A 22,794-nucleotide genomic window follows, 5' to 3' on the forward strand; every position below is an offset into this window, starting at 1 on the left:
AGGCTCCACGAACCTTTTGAAGCACTCTTGTGGCCTGATTCTTAAACTTAGACACAAGGGCAACTCCACCCATTTGCTCTTTATGGCAGGCCATGCCCATCTGTAGCTGTTGGAACAAAAAAGCCGCTACAGCGAGTCGCGAAATGGGTTTGGTAAATGAGATGGATTCGAATTGGAAGTGGGCTCCACTTATGCCACGTCGTAAGCTCTGATGGGGCATACACAAGTTTTTTAATTTTTAAGGGGTAGGCTCCACTATTGCCACGTCGGAGTAGGCCCCACTTTTGCCACGTCACAAGCGTGGATAAGGGATGGGGAGCCACGTGTGCTAAAAGGACTGAAATTCTCTTGCCATGTCAGCAAAAATGACGGAGTCAAAAAAGGAGATGACGGTAGAGGATAAAGTGATTCACCAAACTTCAGTTAAGGGGGCAAGGTGTGCCACTTAAACTTCCAGAGCCAATATAGAATTTGCCCATAATATCAGGCCACTACAATAAATAAGCCTAAAATAAAACCACTATGAAATGACGTGAAAGAGAAACAATTCACTTGTTCCCAACTCACCAATAAAGCAAAACACTCGAGGCGTTCCAATTTGCAAAGTTCTCACCTTTCCACTTCCGACTCTAAACACTGAAAAGGAAACCTAAATCCTCCTTCTCACTCCGACAGTGACGCAAAACGTGGTGAGCATTTTCTCCGACTCTTTCTCTAACTTTTTATTTTGTTAATTCGTTCCATTTACGTTGGAGATGATTTGATAAATTTTTTCAGAACTAGGTTAGGCTGTGTGAGCCAATACTTATTGCGAACCCATTTGGAACAAGTTGCTTACAAATCAGAATTTTGGTCAAATTGTTGCCAGTTGTTTCGATCGTCCAGTTGGGTTTGTTGGATATCTTGTGGTCGAACTAGGAGATCCATAAATTAATAGTCAGTGTTCAAATAAATGCTCAGCATGCTTGCTGAATTTGAGGAATGTTGTAGTTGTTTGAATGATGTTTGACAAAAGTCCTGAGTCATAGTTGGTTCTGTTTCATATGATAAACAAAATTCTTTACTGATAGTACAGGAACCGGTGTTTCAATTGGTTTCACTCCTACATATATGATATCATTGCCACTATATCATTCCTCTATTTGCATGAAAATCACAGAGTTGTTCTCATTTGGTGGACTAATGACGGTGCCGGCACAAGAGGTTAGAGTTGAAACTGATACTCTTGGAGGATCATTAAAAACCAGAAAGTGAGATTGGATAAGAGAATGGTCATTTAAGATTCTGTCTTATGGTTACTGTATTGGTTACAGTTGAAGGGTAAGGAATAACAATAACATCTAGAATGAGGACTACAGTTTTTGCCAATGCTAAACGAATGCTGCAATAAGATTCTGGAAATTGATAATGACCTAGATGATATGTTAAGTCTTTTGCGTTAGGTAGTATTGTTATTATTCTTCATTTTTATTTTTATTTTGGGTTGAAATCTTAAAAAGATTTATACAATTTAGCCAACTTCTTGAAATTTGTTTCTTATCAGGGTTTTACACATTGTGGTATATGGGGACTCCAGAAGCAGAGTATGCTGCATTTGAGGAGAAGGTCAAACGAACTGTTTACCTAGATAACATCTCACCACAGGTCACCGATATTGTTGTCAGAACTGCTCTTTCTCAGTTTGGGACTGTGAAAAATGTTCAGTTCATTCCAGACTACTTCAAATCAAGGAACATCGGACAGTGTGCACTGGTGGAGATGGAGAACCCCAAACAGGCTGATGCTATTGTCTCAGAGATAGCTCAATTCCCATTCATGATGGCGGGGATGCCAAGGCCTGTGAGGGCATGTCCTGCTAAAGTGGAGATGTTTGATGATCGCCCTGCGAAGCCTGGAAGAAATATATCTTGTCGTTGGTTGGAGCCAAATGATCCTGATTTTGAAGTGGCACAAAAACTGAAGCGTCTTAATAAAAAGCATGCTGCTGAAGCGTCATCTTTGCTCAAGCAACAACTCCAGGAAGAAGAGAATCTTGCGAAGCAGCAGAATGAGGCTCTTAAAGCAAATCATAAGAAGTATGAAATGATAGATAGTGTGATAGCTGATGGAACTGCTCGTCATTTGGCAAAACGTTATAAAATGAGAATTGCAGATGACTGGTAGGTTTTTTGTTGAGGTTCTCCCTCAAGAAAGTTTAGTAAATTTGTAAAAAATGCTTAGTACATGATGGTTGCTTCTAGTAAAGGACTTCATTTGCTTGGAAAAAGAGTTCAGTTTGGGAGTATCCTATTGTTCTTTTGATGAATTGTGATATATGCTGTTGCTTTTTTTTTTTTTTTCTTCTTTAATATATATCTTTTTTATATTTTATAAATATGATAATGGAAAATGATAAGGATGAGTTGTGTAATAGCATCTGCCTAGGTTCTATTTCCTAACCCAGAGCTGTCAAGTTGTTTACCAAGATCTTTAAACTTGATTTTGCAATGATTTCTTGTCTTTTTCTTTCCCTGGGTTTAGCTTACATTGGACTTGCAATTTGTTGCTTGGAACAAGAATAAAGCCAAGGCAGGTATCAGATTTATGATGCAGATTATTGGCAATTACCTTATTAGGTTCGTCCCATTTTTAGTCTTGCTCTTAGTATTCTGCAGATAAATATTTAATATTTAGAGGCTTCACCAAAACAGAAAGCCTGGCTTAATTTCAAAGCCATGCTTATTTGTTATTTTTAGGGGTTGAACAGAAGTGTTGGAGAAACATTTTCTATGTGCTTGGATATTGGACTCATTTTCAGTGTGAAACCAAGCATTTCAGCCGATTTTTATGAGTAAACAGAATTGGGCCTAAGATGTGTTGGCAGGGTGATCCAATACTTATCCATGCTCAAATTGCTAAAATTTAATGTACAAAGAACAAAATCCAGACTCAAGCTTCAGGGATGAAAACTGAAATTTGGCCTTTCTAATGTCTAATGAACCTACCTTAAAACTTCATACAAAAACGTTGAGTATGATCAGAAGAGAGAGAGAGAGAGAGAGAGAGAGAGAGAGAGAGAGAGAAGATTGAGCGAATGACATTCAATTGGCATTCATGGGTTGTCATTGTAATTGAAACTTTACAGTAATCTTGAAAGAATTGTGTTTAGTTGGCGTCAAAAGAATGGTACACTAATTCTGTTAAGCCAGAAATTGGAGGTACAGCCCTTGTACAGGATTCAAGAGTTCTTGAACAAACTACATTTCAATATCATCTCATCTGCGCGGCAGCGCTGGAAATGGCAGAGTTTATCATCATCCTTCGCCTTTCTTTCCTTTCAAGCACACGTAAATGTGGCGACTTTGCTTTTGTTGGTTCCTTTGGACACCTAGATCATGAAACAAACCAATATCAATCAAGACAACAAAAATGCAGCAATCTTTATAGAAGCAATGAGCAATATTTATTCTTAAGCTTGCATTTTTGTTATTTCCTTACTTCTGGGGGCAGAATGGATGTTCAAAATTAGGCACTGGCCTTGCATGGGGTACCAGAGTCCTTCGTAGTTGCTTCAATGCCTTCTCTTCCTCCACCTGCAAATGTTTCAAGTATATTTCAGTTAAATCAAGCAAGCTAGTAGTATCAAACAACTATACACAAAAACCGACACGGAACCACGCATACCATCCTTGCTGCATCGCTCTCTTCTCTGTATCTCTTGTACATCATTTCTTTCTCCCTAACCTGTAGATCTTAACTTTGTTAGTACTGGAAAACAATGTTCTTTTTACTTTATTTTTCAGTTTCAGTGACTTTCCCTTCCCTTTATATGTTACTGAAGGGGGAGAGTAACAATGTTACCTTTTGATCAAATTCTGCTCTACCAACAGCCCGATGATCAACATGGAGATTGAATTGTTGAACTTGGGTAAGAGGCTTGCGCACTTTTTCTGGAACAGGAATTGGGTCCCTGCATGGAAGTGGGATATGAATGAATCATTCATGTTTTTATGAATTATATACCTTGTACCAAGTCTATATAAATTCAAAAAATTCAAAAAATAGAATTTAGTTTGCTTACTCTTTCAAGATTGGTTGTGCCTTAAAAAGTCTTATCTGGGCTGCTTCTTTCTCCAGCCTCTGTCTTTCTTCCATATCCCTCTGCAGTTCCTCCTCATGCCTCACCAAACTCTCTAGTTGGAAAGGTTCTGGTTTTGTGCATTGCTTGGGCTCTGGTTTTGGTGGGATCTGCATTTAAGACAGCATGAACCATTGTATCATCTTTCTTGCAATTGCATGTAATTAAAACTCATAAAAAATATTGTTAAGTTTCTGTACCACAGGGTAATCAGTGGTATAAGGATATGGATTAGCTTTGGGAACCCTAGCTCTTTCTTCTTCCAATTGCTTCTGCCACACTACGGTAATAAATTTCCTTTCTTTCTCAGCCCCTCTTTCCTGATGACATAAAGACATAACAAATAAGCAGGTTAAAAGCAGATTGCATCACTGAATTGGCTAACTTGTAAAGCTGGAGGAAATGATTGTCATACCTCTGTGTGGAGATGGAATGGGTTTGGTGTTGTGTTTCTCGGAATTGGATTCTGGTGGGGCTCTGAGTTCAAAGACAACTGAAAAACAAAAAGAAAGATGCATAAGAAGCTGTACTTATACTTTCATACTTTTCTTTTATAGCAAGTTAAAAAACGTTCATTCCACTACCTTATCAAATATATCAAAAATGGAAGAAGGTGGCGGTGGTATTCTTTCATTTGTTGCAAAATGGAATTCCTGAGGTTTAGTCACATTTTTCTTGGCATTACAGAATACCCCCAGATCTCCTTTACTTTCAAATATCTACAAACATTTTACAGAAGCAACATTAGATATCAATTCCAAATGTTTCTAAGATGAATATCATTAAAAGGAAATAAAAAGGTTGGAAGTACCTTCTTGTTTAGAGCCTTCGCCTTAAATTTTGGGATTCTTTCAAGCTCTTCCTGCTCAATTTCAAATGAACTTTTCACCCTGGGTGGACGGGCCCTCAATGATGTATGTAGCACAGGGGTTTTAGGTTCAGTAAGATGATGAGACTTCCCTTGATTATTCTATGATGCAATGGAGAAAAAAAGAACATTGTCACCTCAATTGGCTTAGCAAGAATGAAGAGTGGAAATATCAAATACGATTCTATTTATACCTGACGGGACACCTCCGTTGAAGCTACTGAAGCCGTTTCTGCATTCTGGTTTGCCCTTGCCATTGTCTCCAAATGGAATTCCTGCATCAATTAGATATAAGAGTCTTATTATTCACAGAAAATCTTGTATTTACTTCTGAGCAACATCCAGTCTACAATAACTTTACCTGAAATTCCGGTGGCTGAGGTGTACTTCTCGGTATTGCAGGTAATGATGGTGCTTCTAGAATCTGTAATGAGCAACAAGATCCAATGAATCCAACAAATATAAGCTGGAAATCAAATGAGGAATAAAAAAAGAGTAAAACAAATTACAAAGTTACCTTTTTGTTTAGTGGTCGAGCCTTGAACTTCGGAATTTTGGCCATCATCTCTTCTTCAAGCTCAGCAGTACTCTTTACTCTCACTGAACGAACACGTTGGGATGTTTCAAATTCAGGCTCCTTAGGCCTTGTCAAGGTGAGTTTGGGCTTCATCTGAATAATAGAAACAGCATTAACCTCAATACTAAATATGTTGACAAAATAAAACCAAAGGAGACATGAAAAAGAACTCAAAGAAATCACAGATGGAGATAAGTATCTTTACTTGTGAAAGAGAACCATTAACATGCTGCATTGACAAGTCTCTCGTACTTGATTGGAACCTTTTCATCATTTCGGCCATCGAAACAAATGGTGCTGCAGATTCCCGAACATACACCTTTCTGTCCTCTTTTTGCATAGTAGCAGTTGAAGAGCTTAAATTGAAACTGCCACTGGTATGACCCAATTTTGACTTGTGGGGCAATGTTTGGGGTTTGGGATTAAGAATCTGTATTAGAGGAGGGGACAAAAAGAAAACCAATTAAGGAAAATGTCTAGAAATAACAGTAAAGTTAATACAGTAGTAAAAGTTACATGTCTAGATCTTCCTCCGTCCAACTTCTGTCGCTTAATTGCCTGATTTTCCTGAGCTAAATTGGGAGTCCCAGTTGCATTTTTCACCTTTTTTTCTCTGGAAGTTCAAGTAAAGTATGTAATCAGTACATTGGCATGTATGAATAAATTAACACATATATAATATACACGAACCTTTTCACACTACTTGGTTTGATGTTTTTAGTTTGTGACGACTGTAAATGACTTTTTTGCTTCAGTGCTGACGGGTTTCTGACAATGCTTGCTATCTTTTTAGCTGTCTGGTCCTCCTCTTTATCAACTTCGCTAATACTTTTATCAGCAGAGACCTAAAGGGATTAGATTATGATTAGATGCGAAAAAGCAATCAATTATGGCTTTTCAGAGGAGTAAAAGTTCAAATTACTACATTAGCTTGGCTTACATTGCTTTCTTCTTTAGCTACCCTGGGGATTATATCAACTTTGACTTCAGCAGGTATGAGCTCCGATTGAGGCTTAGTTTCCACAGACTTATCATTAGCTTTTAATTCAGAGGATGATTCCAAGTTCTGCAAAAGATAAAAGCGCAATAAGCTAGAAGTCCAAGTTTTAAAGGATATAGAAGGAAAAAAAAATTAGAAGATGAATACCTTCTGCATTTCCTCTGCTTCACTAAAATCGCACATGCTCTCAACCGTAAAAGATCTACCAGCCTTGATCCTAGGCATGAAGGCTGCACAAATAAACGAGTACCAATATAATCAGAACCTTTACATTCTTCGTATGCACCAAAAGAAACAAGAAAATAGGTCATGCTTGCAAACATCAAGTTCACTTTCACTGAGAGATGTAGATATGATTAAAGCATAGCCAATATGACAGTTCCCTGCTCCTTCAAAAGAAAATTCCAGTCAAGTTATACTAAAAAAATACGTAAATTGTGAACCTAATTTGGCAAGTTTGGGAAAGAAATGAAGGAAATCCCAAAACTTTAAATCTTAAAATTCTTTTAACAGCTTCACTAGGAATGTTATCCTGATCAAAAAATCTCTCTCACTCAATTTGATCAACTGTAGTTAGAATTTTCTGGAAGCATAACCTCTGTTTAATGTCTGAGAGTATTAACAGAAGAAAGTAAAACAACAAAAAAGATCTTTCTCTCAACAATGTGGAGCACCTTATTGAGTGTAATTTTGCATTTAGACAAACGAAATCACTACCAAAAATAATGAAGAAATCGAATTTTATTTTCTAGTCCCCAAGTTTCTAGGGAAACAAACACAACTAACTGCGCAAGTGAACACCGCAAAAGGTAGGCAGTAAAGCAATTGCTTCCCCATCGATTTCAAGAAACGCTACGAACGGAAGCAAAATTGGCCGCCAAAAAGAAACTTCAAACACTAAATCTCAAGAGAATTACAGATAGCAACGGAAATCAGAGAAGAAAAGCAAGAACCCTAAAATCCAAAGCAAACGCAATGCAAGAAAGACAGATCTGAGAGAAACCCTAACAATGAAGAAGCAATACATCACAGATTCTAACATATGAAAGCAGAAAAAGGCAAAAGACATGGAAATTGAAGAAATCTCATAAAAAAATAGGGAGACAGAAGAAGAAGAGAATATTAGGGATCAAGGAAGACGTACGAGAAGGCGCATATGGAAGAGCGGCGTCGAACCAGCGCTCGGCCTGGCGCTTGTCGTCGTCGCTCTCGTCCTTTATGAAGTCGTAGAAGCGCGGGGCCGAGAACTCGTAGGTCTCGTCGATCATCTTCGTCGTCATCGTCGCCGTGGCGGTGGCGGTGGCAGCAGCCGCGGCAGCTGCGTTGGGTTCGAGATCGGGCATTTGGGGGATTAATTGTTGTTTGGGGTTTAGGGATTTAGAAGAGGAGGATGAAGAATTAGAGAGAGAGAGAGAGAGAGAGAGATTTGGGGGATTAATGAAGAAATAAATTATGAATAAATGAGAGAGAGCCTGGAGAGAATGTGTCTGAGTGGTGTGGTGTGGAGGAGTATAACGTTAGGGGAAGGGGTCTCTCCAACGGTCTAATTTTTTGAATTGGGGGCCATCGGCCAACTATGTGACTGTTGGGGCTGTGCTGTTTCTAACGGCTCTTTTTTTTTTCCTTGCCTTTTAGAGATGGGACGCTGTCGTTTTGGTCGCGGGCGCGTGGTGAGATATTTTACAACTTGCCTTTCGCATTTCTTCTCTCTTAATTTTCCTTTGTATTGTGCGACCATAAATCACCATGTCATGTGCCTCCACTTATTCATTAAAGGGGTCATTACAATTTTGATCGAGTTAGGGTTAAATTTAATTTTAATCATCGAAATTTTAATTTTTCAATTTTAATAACTGTATTTGCATTGGTTAGCAAATCAGATCATATGTTTGTCAGTTTTATTAATTAAAAAATATATTTTAAATATTAAATTAAAAATAAATAATTCCGTCAGTTTTATTAATTAAAAAATGTTTAATATTAAGTTAAAAATAATTAACTTCAATATAATATTTAAAATAAGTCCTTAATTCTAAATTGCAACCAGGTGTTTGTTCACAAATTTCTTTCAAAATTATCCTTCTGCTTCTCAATTACAACCATTGTTTTCTCAATCCAAAATTCAGAATACAATTGATGAATTGGGTTGGCGGCAACAATAGTTAGGTGGGGAATTTGGTCTAAAAGGTGGTGGGCGTAAACCATGGAGGTAACAGGTGGGTTTTTTTTAAGATCTCAGATATGCCTCCCATTAGCCCATTCTCTCTCCCAAAATGGCTCTTAGCCCGGTCTGGATGGCTCTGACTTCTTTACATTTTGAGTTTGTCTAATCATTTGGACACGGATTTGGTGCTTTGTTTTGTTGTATTGTTCTTTTGCTTCTGGCTGCAGCGATGTCCTTTTTTTTTTTTTTTTTTGGGGTCAATGTACTTCATTCCATTAAGATGAAAGGGATTACACAGTCAGAAAATGCAAAAATGAAAAACAGCCCCCCCCCTATAAGTACAAGGCCGACCTAACAGAAATAAAAAGAAGCCACATAAAGAAAAAACCATAAAACAAACATCTAGCCCAATACAAGCACAAAGGAATAAAAATTACCCTTTTGGCTGTAGAGATGTCTATTCTCAGCTTTTATGGTTCCAGTATCTTGTTTCTTAATGCCTATTTCGGGACCATTCCTTTGTTTATCAATGAAGCTCGGTTCATCTGATTTGACCAGAAAAAATAAAACCATTATGTTATTACCTAATCTCATCAATTTCTTCTCTCTTAACCCCACCTGTTACCTCCATGGTTTACGCCCACCACCTTTTAGACCAAAATCCCCACCTAACTATTGTTGCCACCAACCCAATTCGTCAATTGCATTCTTGAATTTTGGATTGAGAAAACAATGGTTGTAATTGAGGGTAGAAGGATAATTTTGAAAGAAATTTGGTGAAGAAACACTTGGTTGCAATTTAGATTTAAGAACTTTTTTTTTTAATAGAAACTAGCATCTCCGCACGCGCTTCTGCGCCTGCGAGAGGTTTATTTATTTATTTATTTATAAAATTTATTTTAGAATTAAAAAAGATAATGGATAGTTGTGTTCCATAAAAATAAGATTCATTATCTGATTTTTTTTCTTTTATTTTATTTTTAAATATGAAAAAGTATGAATTTACCATATTATCTTCATTTAATTAATAATTTCAATTCTTAATGTTTGCATTAACCAATGATATTTTCTGATATTTTGAATGTTTTACCATTCTCTCCCTTTTGTTTTATAGATACTAGCCTCTTTACACGCGCTTCCGCGCATGCGAGAGGGTTTTTTTTAAAAAAAATTTAAATTTATTTTAGAATTAAAAAAGATAATGGATATTTGTGTTCCATAAAAATAGGATCCATTATCTGAATTTTCTTTTTTTTTTTTTAATTTTTTTAATACGAAAAATTGTGAAGTTACCATATTATCCTCATTTAATTAATAATTTCAATTCTTAATGTTTGCATTAACCAAGGGCATTTTCTGGTATTTTGAATGTTTCACCATTCTCTGCCTTTTGCTTTATATATATAGATTAAATATTATACTAAAGTTAATTATTTTTAACTTAATATTAAAAAAATTTTAATTAATGAAATTGACGGATTTGCTAATTAACAAATGCAAATACAGTGATCAAAATAAAAAAATTGAAATTTTGGTGACCAAAATTAAATACAACCTTAACCACAATGACCAAAATTATAATTACCCCTTTTTTAATTAATGAAATTGGCGAAATTGAAGCATATGACTTCATTTGCTAACACATGCAAATACAATGACCAATATCGAAAAATTGAAATTTCGATAATCAAAATTCGACCCTAATCCTAATGACCAAAATTGTTATTACCCTTTTTAAACTAGGAACCATATTTGTCATATGGGCCAAATGGAAGAATGTAAGAATATTTTTTAATAATATTGTATGGCCCATATTATATGTGTTAACATAGGTTGATTCGCACACTAGCATCTCCAAGTTCCCATCTAATGACATGGCTCACCTCACCTGCTCTAGTCAAGTCCCACTAATCAAGGGAGGAGCCATGCCTGCTCCGGTCAAGTCCCACCAATTAAGGAATTGCACATGATCCACCAATCAAGGTAGAAGCTAGATCTTGCCCACTCTCCTACATAAGCAGACCCCTCGAATCAAGGAGGAGACCATACCTCCTTGTTTGATGGGAAGGGGTTGAGGGCGATCAGAAGAAAGGGCCTGGCTACCATCTTCTCCAGAGCTCTTATTCTCTTCTCCGGAAAGCTCCCACTCCCCTCTCTATGTAATCTGCATATCTCCCTGTTTGGGGGTGGTCAAAATTCACCCAATTTGCCAAGGAAGAATTCCTAGCAGCCGAAGAATTCCTAACGGCTAAGAATTCTTAACGGTCGAAGAATTTCTTGCGGTGTAGAATTTCTAGCGGCCTAATTCCTAACGGTCGAAGAATTGCTAGCGGCCGAGAATTCCTAGCGGCTAAAGAATTCCTAGCAACTGAGAATTCCTAACGGCAGAATTCCTAACGGCCGAAGAATTCTTAGTTGCCGAGAATTCCTAGTGGCGCAATTCCTAGCGGCCGAGAATTCCTAAAGGCTGAGAATTCCTAGTGGTTGAAGAATTCCTAGCCGTCGAGGTGCTTTCTCAAAAAGGCGGTCGAGGTCTTTTCTTCAAAGGCCGTGGTGCCTTCTGAAAAATGCGACCGAGGTGTTTTCTTCAAAGGCCATGGCGCCTTCTCAAAAATGCGGCAAATGTGTTTTCTTCAAAGGCCGTGGTGCCTTCTAAAAATTATGGTTGGGCGCTCCCTTTTGAAAAAATGACCGAGCGCTTCCGTTTGCAAAGGTGGTCGGGCGTATCCTTGCAAAAGTGGTTGTGCGTATCCCTGTAAAATTGACCGAATGCTTCCTTTTGAAAAAGTGGCCGGGCATTTCTCAAAAAGTTGGGCTGGGCACTCTTTAAATACCTTGGTTGGCCACCCCTCATACAAAAACTGGGTCAGGGCGAATTTTCTCCTTGCGCACCTTGGTGCCCTCCTCGGAACACTTGGCTAAGCAAAGTTGGCCCGAAGGAATTGAAGTTCGGCGGAAGGTATTTTCGCCAAGGGAGTTGAAGTTCGGTGAGAGGTATGTCCGCTGAGTTCCCAATATTCGAATATTTTGAGAACTCAAAGATAGTCCAACGTGGGGCTAAGCCCAACATCCAAATAATTGGAGTTCCCATAGCACCCATCTTGGCAGATGGTTAGCCAACTCTAGAATTTTAAAAACTCAAAGGGCACGAGGTTCCACCAGAGGTTAGTGTGCACATGATGGAGGCTTGACAAGGAAAGAAATCAAAGGAGGTTGATGACGATTCAAAATATTTCAAAACGAGAGAAACTCAAGCAACCATAATATCTCCGCCGACAAGATCAATGGATTTTGGGGGCTTCAAAAGGAAAGAGTTTTAAAAGAGTTGACATTTGGTCATTCAATGGCCAACCCATTGGCTAACGGATGCCTTACATAAACTTCACTGAACGAAGGCAGAAGACACACAAACTTCTTTTTCGTCTCGCACTTTTCTTTTCTTAGACTTAGGATTTTACTTTTCAAGCACCTAGTGTTGCCAGTTCTTTATTTCCTTAGTGTAAGTTAAAATTCTTGCAATTTACATTCCCTTGTCATTTAAATTCAAGTTTATTTCAATCGCTTAACTTTCATTGCCATCGCACTTTTATTAAGTTTAAATTCAAGTTTAATTTAGTTTATCGCTCTTATTTCTTTCTTGTTTATTTATCACTTTGATCTATTTTATCACACTTTAATTCTCATCTTTATATTATTTATTTTACGCATTTATCTTTAAATTGTATTTAAGTTTAAGCACCTTTATTTTACGCACTTGTTCTTCATTTCATTACATTTCACCTTCAATCTTCATCTCCACCCACTCCACATCATTTGTTTCGCCTTGACCCTAAGGTAGTGAAAGGACTTAGGCCGTGATGAGGTTCCTTGCTCGGCCGAACAATGGTTTGATTAAAGTCAGATCTCGGACGCAAAATATCCATCTACTCACATTCCATTCAAGCCCAAATTCGTGGCTTGGTGGTGGCACGCCTTGCACTAAAAAGAAGAAGGATCAAAAGTTCCTTCTGTCGGCCTTCTCGGCAGAAAGGAGGGAAACACTCACCTATGAATATAAATATAAGAGCTCCAAAGTCAATGTAACCCGATTCATGGGTAAACCACTAAAATCTTGACTTTTTGTGTGTGTGAGAGTGATTTAGCCTATCTAATTATGTTGGTACAAAAGAGATCATCAACATTTGGAGCCGTCTATCGAGCAAAAATCTGCGTCGGGTCTCCACCACTCTCCTCTGGCTGAAATCACACACCACCACTAGCTAAGAAATAGGCATCATGCTTTCCCCCCTCTAACGAACGGCTGACCAAGGCACCCATGCTTTCTTCTCCGCTTCTCTCTTCCACCAGCAACGATGAATAATCACATGTCATGGAGAAAGCACAATCACTACGCCTTCGCAGCCGACCACTGAACTCTATAAGCAGATCAACCATAAAAGGCAACAAGCAAACATAGAGTAGTGAATGGATCGACTCGGCTTGGTTCAGGTACCACTATCACCTGAGGCTCGGGGGCTTCCATCTATGATGGGAAGTGAAAGCCAACCCCACCCGATGTGGGCAATTGCTAACACACCAACATCAAGAGTGAGACACCTTGTATAGCATCGAGACTGAGATAGCTCGGTAGCACCGAGACTGAGACAACTCGAATAGCAGCGAGACTGAGATAGCTGGGGCTACAATGAGACTAAGATTGCCTGGGCTACATCGAGACTGAGACAACTTGGGTTACATTGAGACTAAGACAGCTCGGTTTCCATAGAGAATGGGACATCTCGGTTTCCATAGAGAATGGGACATCTTGGTTTCCATAGAGAATGAGACAGCTCGGGCTACCGGGACTGAGACCAGAGACGGTCCCAGGATTTCAAAATGGAGTGGGTTAAATTTACCTGACGTACAAACCTACTAAGAAGATAGAAAACTCAATGATAGGAGTGAATTTCATTGATAACAAAAAAAATTCCAAAGAATCTTTAATCTCTTACGTTTTTAATATTGACATGACATTATAAAAGTATAACCTATTAAATAATATATATAAGACAATTTGTCAGCAACTAATTAATTCATTAAATCTCACTGATCGATATTATTCATATAAGCAAGAACACTAATATTATTATCAAAGGTTTCCCTATTTCATGACAATAAAAGTCTTCGACTAATTTTCTCATAGGAACTCGTATAATAAAATGTAATGGAAGTAATTCTTTTAGCTATAGCTCGAAGAAAAGGAAAACTAGTGATATGAATGTTTTTCCAAAAAATCTAAAAATAGTTGATCACGTATTTATCAACTCAGAATTGATGTAGAACATAATTAATCCAAAGTAAAGTTTCCAATGTTTTCAAAAAGAAAAAAATAGTTTCCAATATTAGGTAACATTAATTTCACACTAATCAAGGAAAAATTAATTATGTTTACACACTTTCTATCCTTTGCAAAGATTTTCAAGTCAATTTTCTTGCTAGCAAAGGTGGGCAAAGTGTAATTTTGTGTTGAAAGACAAGAAAAGTCGCTTGGGCTATATAGCCCAGGTTAGTTCCTTGCTAGGTTCGTCCCTGACTAAGACAACTTGATAGCACTGAGACTAAGACAGCTCGAGCTACATCGAGACTACGACAACTCAGATAGCACCGAGACAGAGACAACTTGCTTTCTAGCGAGACTGAGATAGCTTGGGCTACACCGAGACTGAGACAACTTAGATAGCATAAAGAATGAGACAGCTCGTTTTCCAACAAGACTGAGACAACTCAGACTCCATCGAGACTAAAACAACTCGGACTCCATCGAGATTGAGAGAGCTTAAACTACACGTCTGCTCGGACACCATTAAAACTGTTATGGCTTAATGATGATTGTCATGAGGAATGAGATTGGATATCTCCAGCTCGCACGCCAGAGACCGATTCGACTTAGTGATGACTATGCCGACACCAATGGATTTCGCTAGCTCAAATGCCGTTATGGCTTAGTGGTGGCTATCATGAGGAACCAGATCGGATATCGCCAGCACGAACGCTAATGAGACTGATTCGACTTAGTGATGACTATACCAATGCCAATGGATTTCACCTGCTCGGACGCCATTAAGATCGTTATGGCATAGTGATGACAGTCACGAGGAACCAGATCGGTTATCGCCAGTTCGGACGCCACTGAAACCGATTTGGCTAAGTGATGACTGTATCCAGTGGCGGACTCAGAAATTTTTTAACGGAGGTGCAAAATTGATTAAGTATGAAAAATAGTTTTTCGGAATAATCATTTTCTCAAGATAATTTTTGGCGGCTTTTATTCCTTACACATTAAATAAGAAAACTTGATTTTATGGGATTTTAGTATGAAGTATATATTGACTTAATGAGCAATCATTTTTAGCCTAAATCGTATTTTGCACTAAAACCGATTTTGCATATTTTGATTTGATAGGAATTTGATTTTCTAGTATTTTTATTTGAATCCAAATGGGGGGTACTTCCTTATTTACATTGTAAACTTAAGTAAATGGAGTAATATAAAAATAAATTAAAGTAAAAGTGATGAGGAACTAGATCGGATATCGCCAGCTCGGACTCCACTGAGATTGATTTGGCTAAGTGAAGACTGTACTGACGCTAATGATTTTCGCCACCTCAGATGCCATCGAGACCATTACGGCTCAGTGATGACGAACACGAGGCATCTTTCCTACTCGGATGCCATCTAGACTATTATGGCTCGGTGATTATGATCACGAGGCATCTTGCTTGCTTAGACGCCACCAAGACCTTTATGGCTCGATGAAGATAGTCATGACACATCTCGCCTGCTAGGAAGCCATCGAGACCATTATGGCATGGTGATAACAGTCACAAGGCATCTCTCCTGCTCTGACACCACAGAGACCATTATGGCTAGGCAATGACGGTCACGAGGCATCTTGCCTGCTCGGTGATGACGGTCACAACACATCTCGCCTGCTCGGATGCCACTAATACCATTATGGTTCGGTGATGATTGTAGCTAGGCACCAGATTAGATTTCATCTAAGGGAGATTCACTATTATACCCAATATGGGGGCCAAAATTATAAAAATACCCTATATAAAATGGACTTTAGAAACACACCCAAAGCCCATTTACAACATAACAAAAAAGCTTTTAACTTCTTATAAATTACAAAACTGCCATCAATTTCTTAAAACAAGCCCAACTCCAAAATCTCATAAAAATACCCAAAGCACTCAATAGGGCATCAAAGTAATTTAATAATTAATATTAAATTCAATAAGGCCAGCTATCATTTTTTGGGTTTTTTTTGGGTTTGTTTATAGGAATTCAATTGTGTAGGGTTTATTTATAATATTAGTGCTAGAAATGAGTATATCACTAAATATCTCTTCATCTAATCGGCTCGACCAAAACTCATGTTACTTGTAAAAGTCCTCACCCAAAGAGTTGCTTTTTACTAAGGACTTGGTGGCTTCTATTAACATAGGTTGACCTCGCCTAAACCCCAAGTCTGATTTACCCAAACATCTCCAATCACCCAGTATAGTCGACCACATAGCATAGCACCAGGCATCGCCGGGCACTATGCATACGTGAGCACCTGGCATATGTGAGCACCAGCATCTCCAAGTCAGCTTCTACTGACATTTCTCACCTCACCTCACCTGCTCCAGTCAAGGCCCACCAATCAAGGAAAATTCTACAGTGGGCTTGGCGCATGGATGCGCCCATTGTTACAGACCATTGGATGAGTAGTTGGTGATGTGGAGTTATCCACACCGTTGAGTTAGCTACCGGATAAATCGGTTGTTGTAGGTAAAAAGAAAACAAAAACAAAAACTCTCCTTCAGTAGCATTGGGTTTCTGTTTTCTCTCTCTTCCAGTTCGACTCCTTCCAAAATCGCTCCTCTCCTCCTGTTGTGACGACGAGACAGCGCGACGAACACAACTCCTCTCCTCTCAGGTATCTCTGTCTTTCTTCTCCCTAATTGTCTCTCTCATCTCTATATCTCATGGTCTCTCAATCTCCTTCCCAGGCTTCGTTTCAAAACCAAACCCATACCAAAAATCTCAGCCCCAATTGAAACCCCCATTTAGCTCGATCCCTGCCGTCTATCTCCCAAGATAATTTTAATGATTTAAGGTTTGAGTTTTCTAATTTATATTGTAAGTTTTAGGTTTTAATATTGGGCTATGGTCTCTGCAGGTTTTCAACTTTTTAATTTGTATTTGAACCATTAAATTGGAGACAAGGTGAGGATTTCATATTAGTGTTGAACTAGATGTAGATTTGGTAATGTTAGTTTAATTTTGAGTTTACTGCTGCATTCATCATTTTTTGGTTTTTTTTTTCTTTTCCAATTGATTTTTTATTTTATTTTTCTGAGTTGGTTCTTGTGTTTACAAGTTGCATCTTATTTTCATATTCGGATTCCTGAATGTGCTATGATGTCATTCTAGTCTCTTTTTTTTCTTTTTCTTTTTCCTGGGCTCTGGAGTGTTGCTTTGTTTAGCCCGGATTCTTCTTTTTTATGTGGTTTTTTGCTTTTGTTTGTAGTTTTGGTCGTGTGGGATGGGGGGTGTGAGGATTTCTCATCCTCCTGTAGCCCCATTGATTTATGAATATCATCTTTGGAAGCTTGTTATGATTGATTTTTTTCTTCTTCTTGTCAGTATTCTACTAAATGCGGGTGAAGGTTGCCTCTTTTTTGGAGTTTTAATGAAAGCTACCTAACAACCAAACAATAAAAGCCTCTGTTAGTTGCTTTAGTTTCCTTTTAGTCTCTCTAATTTTTTGCTGACCTTGTGCTTTCTCTGACTAACTGACAATTGGATGTTCACTTGGTGTTGTCCTGCAGAAAGAGTGCTGTAATTTTCTATGAATTGCTTGATTTTCATTCATCATGTGTGCATCTACATAGGAAGCCCTGTTTATTACCTCCTCTCTCATGCTTACTATCCTAGGATTGTCTACCCTTCATGTATGTGAGTTTTAAATTTTCATCATTATATATGTTATTAAACATTAGAGATTATTTAAGGCATCATCTATTATCTGAATTCTGCTTAGTCTTAGTTCCATGTGCATTAATTAACTCTTTAATTCATACATTTACATTTTAGCAACTTGATGTGATTACTGTGGCTCATACCAAAAAGGCAATCTTAGGCTCATCAAGGAAAGTCGAGCTTCCAAGTGACTTACTGGATATTAGATCATTTGGTTTATTTCCCTATCTTATTAACATTTTTGTAGTGCTGAATATTTATTTGTATTGGATGTGAGATTTCAATTTGTTGCTTTATATAATTATTTAGAAATTTAATTATTTCTTTGCACCTTTTGTTTACGAAGCTTTAATTTTCTTTTTCAGTCATACTATTCTTTTTGTACTATCTGTTTTTTTATTTAGCTTGGCATTGTGGTCGAGATGTGGATGTGAGTTTTTTTTTTGCTGAAAAGAAACCCATTGTGATTTGAGTTTTTTTTTTTTTTTTTTTTTTTTTGCAGACAAAACACCCAATATGATTAATTTCAGTATATATATATTTTCATGTTAGGCATATTGTTGATGTTGAAATTTTTGTGACTCATTTGAAAAGCATTAGGTAGAATTTCTTAATTGTAATGATATTATGAGCTCTGACATTGAGTTCATCTTCATCGGAATTGTTGTAGTATATTGAAGTTTGATATGGTATTTAGGCGTGTAATTACCAAATTGTAAGGGGTTTTTAGCAGTTGGTGTACGTAACTTAGCATACAATTGGCAACCTTTTTGCATTTTCATAATGCTAACCAACTGACTAGTCTGTTATTGCAATTAGAGTATGCGACATTATATTTGTTGCCTTGCATTTTTGTAATGAAAATGCAATAGGTACTTCGGTATGTCATTTTTGAATCCAATTAGCAATTGGTTAGTCCGTTTTTACAATTAGTGTATGCATATTGTCATGTTATTGGTAGCCTTTTCAATTTGCATATTGTTAGAATGTAAATACAATATGTGCAATTGACAAACAGGTAATGTCTTGTGCATTCCAGTCATGCTATTGATAAACAAAGCAATCTCATTTGCATTCCAATCGCACAATTGCCATTGCATTCCAATCGCGCAATTGCCATTATCTATGCACAACTCATTGAAAATATAAATACAATATGTGATTTGTTAATGAAATTGACAAACAGGTAGTGTCATTTGCATTCCAGTCGTGCAATTGACAATCAAAGTAGTCCTATTTGCATTCCAGTTGTGCAATTGACAATCATAGTAGTCCCATGCTTTATATGTTTATTATGAAAATACAAAAGAAAATTGAACTATGCAGTTGGACAAGTTTATTTTCCAAAATAAACATTTGAATTGATTAAGGGTAAAATAAATACAAGTTAATAGAAAGTATTAGGTCATACAGATCCACATAAATAAAGGTACAAAGCATTAGATTTTCACATATTAACTTGGGTTATTCGCAGCACTAGTTCCTCAATTATACTCGTAGTTGTATTTGGGTCATTGAACTTAATTATTTGTTGCAGAGGTCACTCAAATATGTGTTTTGTTGCACCAATAGTCCTTTCGTCAAGTTCTTTTAAATTTTCTGTCAAAAGTGAGGGTAAATTCGGAAATTCATCCACAATCCTCCTTATCCTCCACAACTTCAAAATTTATAAATTTGGAAATTTGGAAATTCAAATTGAATATCAAATAATAAAAATTCCCACAGGTCTACTACACAAAACTTCAAAACCCTAACCCACCAACCCCTCTTCCCTCTCAACCTCTAGATGGTTTGCAAACTGACAGCGAACCGAGTCTAAGAAAGATTCCTCTTGTGTTGAACCTATGGTTCAACCTTCCATTCTTGTTCCTTTGGGGAGGTGCAAAGATTCATCATTTCAGTACTTACCTTTTTTCATTTTTGTTTCAAAAGTCTATAAATTTTAGCACCCATGAGTCAGATTTAGTGGCTCTTGCAAAAGTGTTGGGTTTTAAATTGGTGTATTTGAATTGGGTTCGAAGATTATGGAAGACCGATGTGATTTAGGAGAAGGGTTGGTCTCGATACCCAGATGGGATTCAAAGGTTGGTTCTTTTTCCGGCGCGTATTTTTTGGGTTGTTTTAGATTGTTGGGGAAAAGCATAAGAGTACTGAATTGGGTAAAGAACGTGACTTGGGTTCTCGTAAACGGCTTCAAATGCGAGATCTTGAATCTGTTTGATGGTTTGAAGGTATTTATTATAAATATTTGAAAATATTCTTGGTATTGTACGGCATCTTTTTAATTGAATTTTTGGGTGTTGGCAAGGATTGGGTTGCGGCAATGGAGGTTTGTGGAGGAAGGGGAGAGTTGTTGATGAATTTCTGAATTTATCCTCACTTTTGACAGAAAATTTAACAGAATTTGAAGGAAGAACTAATGGTGCAATACAACACCTATAATTTACATTAGAAAGGATCTCTCTTATAATGTTAAGGTATTATAAGGGTGGACCTTGGAGAAGTAAATGTGGTCCTTATTCTTGTAAACACAAGGGTTTACAATAATAAGGACCATTTTTACAATGTTTTGGACCTCGACATTCCATAAACTTGTAATGGGGATCCTTTCTATTATAAATTAGGGTATTATAAGATTATGGAATATGAAGAACCTTAAACTTGTAATCAGATTGCAAAAACTAATAAATGGGAACCTAAATATTGTAATCTGTGAGATTACGGATCCACTTTACAAGTTTATGGAACTCTTGCGCCCAAAGCATTGTAATACAAATCCTTAATGTTGTAAACCATTGTTTACTAGAATAAGGACTCATTTTACATCCCTATGATTCATCATTACCAATTCCTTGTAATATGGATTCATATCCTTGCAAAAGGCTGATTTACAACATCATGAATTCGGTGAACCCTAACGTTGTAATTTAAGAGCAAAACTTTGTAAATTGTTACCAAAACTTGTAAGTTACGAGTTTAAGGAATTAGTAATGGTAACTCAATCACTTTCTTCTCCTTTATTGCCCCATTTAGTATTTTATTATGTTACATACTTATATAAAATTTCGAGTATTTTAGTTGAAATTGTACATATTACATGTAAATATCATATTTATGTATTCTATATTGATTATAAAGTGCAATATATATTATTTAAGTATTATATTATTATATATTCTTATTTAACATTTTTTTTTATCGGAACATGAACCAATTATATTACGAAGATATGAACAAAAAAGGGAGACGGATCATAAGGAAATTTTTTGTTGGAAGATGTTATGAGTCATCTTTTGTTCTAAAACATTTGTTTAAAGTTATTTTTAGAATAAACAAGAATACATATATTTTTATATATAAGAATATGTCATCTTGAGAAGTAATTATAGTGTGGCTTCAAAGTATGTCATATAATATTTATTATAATATAAGTGGATATTTATTGATATTATGTCTTAAAAGTTGAATATCTTATCATTGATTGATATTAAACACGTAAATGAGTTATACTATGTAGTCGTATTTTAGTTCCTTATAGTAATTTATTCACATTTAAGACATAAAAAAACAAAAATAATGTTTATCATGCGTGCCTATTTTCTTCACTTTTGACTTCGTTTTCCACATGATTTCACTTCCCATTCCTAATGCTTTTGTAACCCGAAAGTGAATAAGTTTTTTTTTGGTAAAAAATATGCGATTTTTGGCCTTTCTAAATATGTTGTAAACATGTATTTAAAATATATTAAAATTAAGAAAATAAATTTATAAAGGGAAGGTGGGATATTAGAGAAGTAAATTAAGTCCTTATCCTTGTAAACCAAAGGGTTTACAATAGTAAGGACTCGTATGTAATTGACAAACAGTTAGTGGGAAATTGACACTAAATAATGCAATTGACAAATAGTAAGTTCAAAATTGCAATTGACAAACAGTAAAGTGGAACATTCATAAGGTAAATTGGGTCATTATACTTATAAACACAAACGTTTACAATATTAAGGTATAGTATTACTCTATGTTAAACAGGTGTGTTCCATAAGAGTTTAAAACTCATCCTTAATATTGTAATATCGTAATTTACAAAGATGAAGACATCTAGTACAATATTAAGGTACCTTGGGACATTAGGAAAGTAAATTGGGTCATTATACTTGAATAGGGTAAGAGTGGACCTTGGTGGAATAAATTTGGTCCTTATTCTTGTAAACACAAGGGTTTACTGTATTAAGGACCTCTTTTACAATATTTTGGACCTCCATGTTCCATAAAGTTGTAAAGTGTATCCATAAATTTGTAATATCATAAATTACAATAGAAAGGATCTCTATTACATGGTTAAGGTAATTGTGGACCTTGGAGATGTAAAATTGGTATTTATTCTTGTAAATGCAATGGTTTATAACATTAAGGACTCATATTACAGTACTTTGGACGTGAGCCTTCTATAAACTTGTAACGCAGATCCTTAATCTCGTACATTACAAGATTTGGGTTCTCATTTATGATTTTTTGCACCATGATTACAAGTTTGAGGTTCTTCCTTATCCCTAGCGTTGTAATATCCTGATTTACAATTGAAAGGATCCCTCTTACAATGATAAGGTAAGGGTAGACTTTGGAGAAGTAAAGGTAGTCCTTATTCTTGTAAACACAAGGGTTTACAGTATTAAGGACCTCTTTTACAATGTTTTGGACCTCCATGTTCCATAAACTTGTAAAGTGTATCCATAAACTTGTAACATCATAAATTACAATAGAAAGGATCTCTATTACATGGTTAAGGTAATTGTGGAACTTGGAGATGTAAAATTGGTACTTATTCTTGTAAATGCAATAGTTTATAACATTAAGGACTCGTATTACAGTGCTTTGGACGTAAGCTCTCCATAAACTCATAACGCAAATCCTTAATCTCGTACATTACAAGATTTGGGTTCTCATTTATGATTTTTTGCACCACAATTACAAGTTTGAGGTTCTTCCTTATCCATAGATTTGTAATAGCCTGATTTACAATTGAAATGATCCCTCTTACAATGATAAGGTAAGGGT

The 22,794-nt window shown here is 36.6% G+C and overlaps 2 protein-coding genes across 5 annotated transcripts; one reads left to right on the forward strand and one right to left on the reverse strand.

Moving 5' to 3' along the window:
• LOC18766057 lies at positions 556–2,329 on the forward strand. Of its 4 annotated transcripts, XM_020560756.1 has the most exons (3): positions 556–689; positions 1,160–1,320; positions 1,544–2,329. In XM_020560756.1, exon 3 carries the CDS (start codon positions 1,564–1,566, stop codon positions 2,161–2,163), a length of 600 nt encoding a protein of 199 aa, XP_020416345.1. In that variant the 5' UTR covers positions 556–689; positions 1,160–1,320; positions 1,544–1,563; the 3' UTR covers positions 2,164–2,329. The 4 variants fall into 4 exon arrangements, with proteins under 4 accessions (XP_020416345.1, XP_007198842.1, XP_020416346.1 ...); XM_007198780.2 differs by lacking the exon at positions 1,160–1,320; XM_020560757.1 differs by lacking the exon at positions 1,160–1,320 and having other exon boundaries at positions 556–686.
• LOC18766004 (protein TPX2) lies at positions 3,130–7,971 on the reverse strand. The gene is made up of 18 exons (XM_020560755.1): positions 7,707–7,971; positions 6,710–6,792; positions 6,503–6,628; positions 6,253–6,407; positions 6,079–6,175; positions 5,768–5,992; positions 5,503–5,655; positions 5,347–5,409; positions 5,180–5,260; positions 4,929–5,087; positions 4,702–4,836; positions 4,533–4,610; positions 4,318–4,437; positions 4,061–4,227; positions 3,841–3,949; positions 3,664–3,723; positions 3,478–3,572; positions 3,130–3,367 (listed from the first exon to the last, which is right to left on the reverse strand). The coding sequence occupies exons 1-18, from the start codon at positions 7,903–7,905 to the stop codon at positions 3,250–3,252; spliced, it is 2,223 nt and encodes a 740-aa protein (XP_020416344.1). The 5' UTR covers positions 7,906–7,971; the 3' UTR covers positions 3,130–3,249.

Source organism: Prunus persica, chromosome G3 (genome assembly GCF_000346465.2).
Source record: "Prunus persica cultivar Lovell chromosome G3, Prunus_persica_NCBIv2, whole genome shotgun sequence".
NCBI lineage: Eukaryota > Viridiplantae > Streptophyta > Magnoliopsida > Rosales > Rosaceae > Prunus > Prunus persica.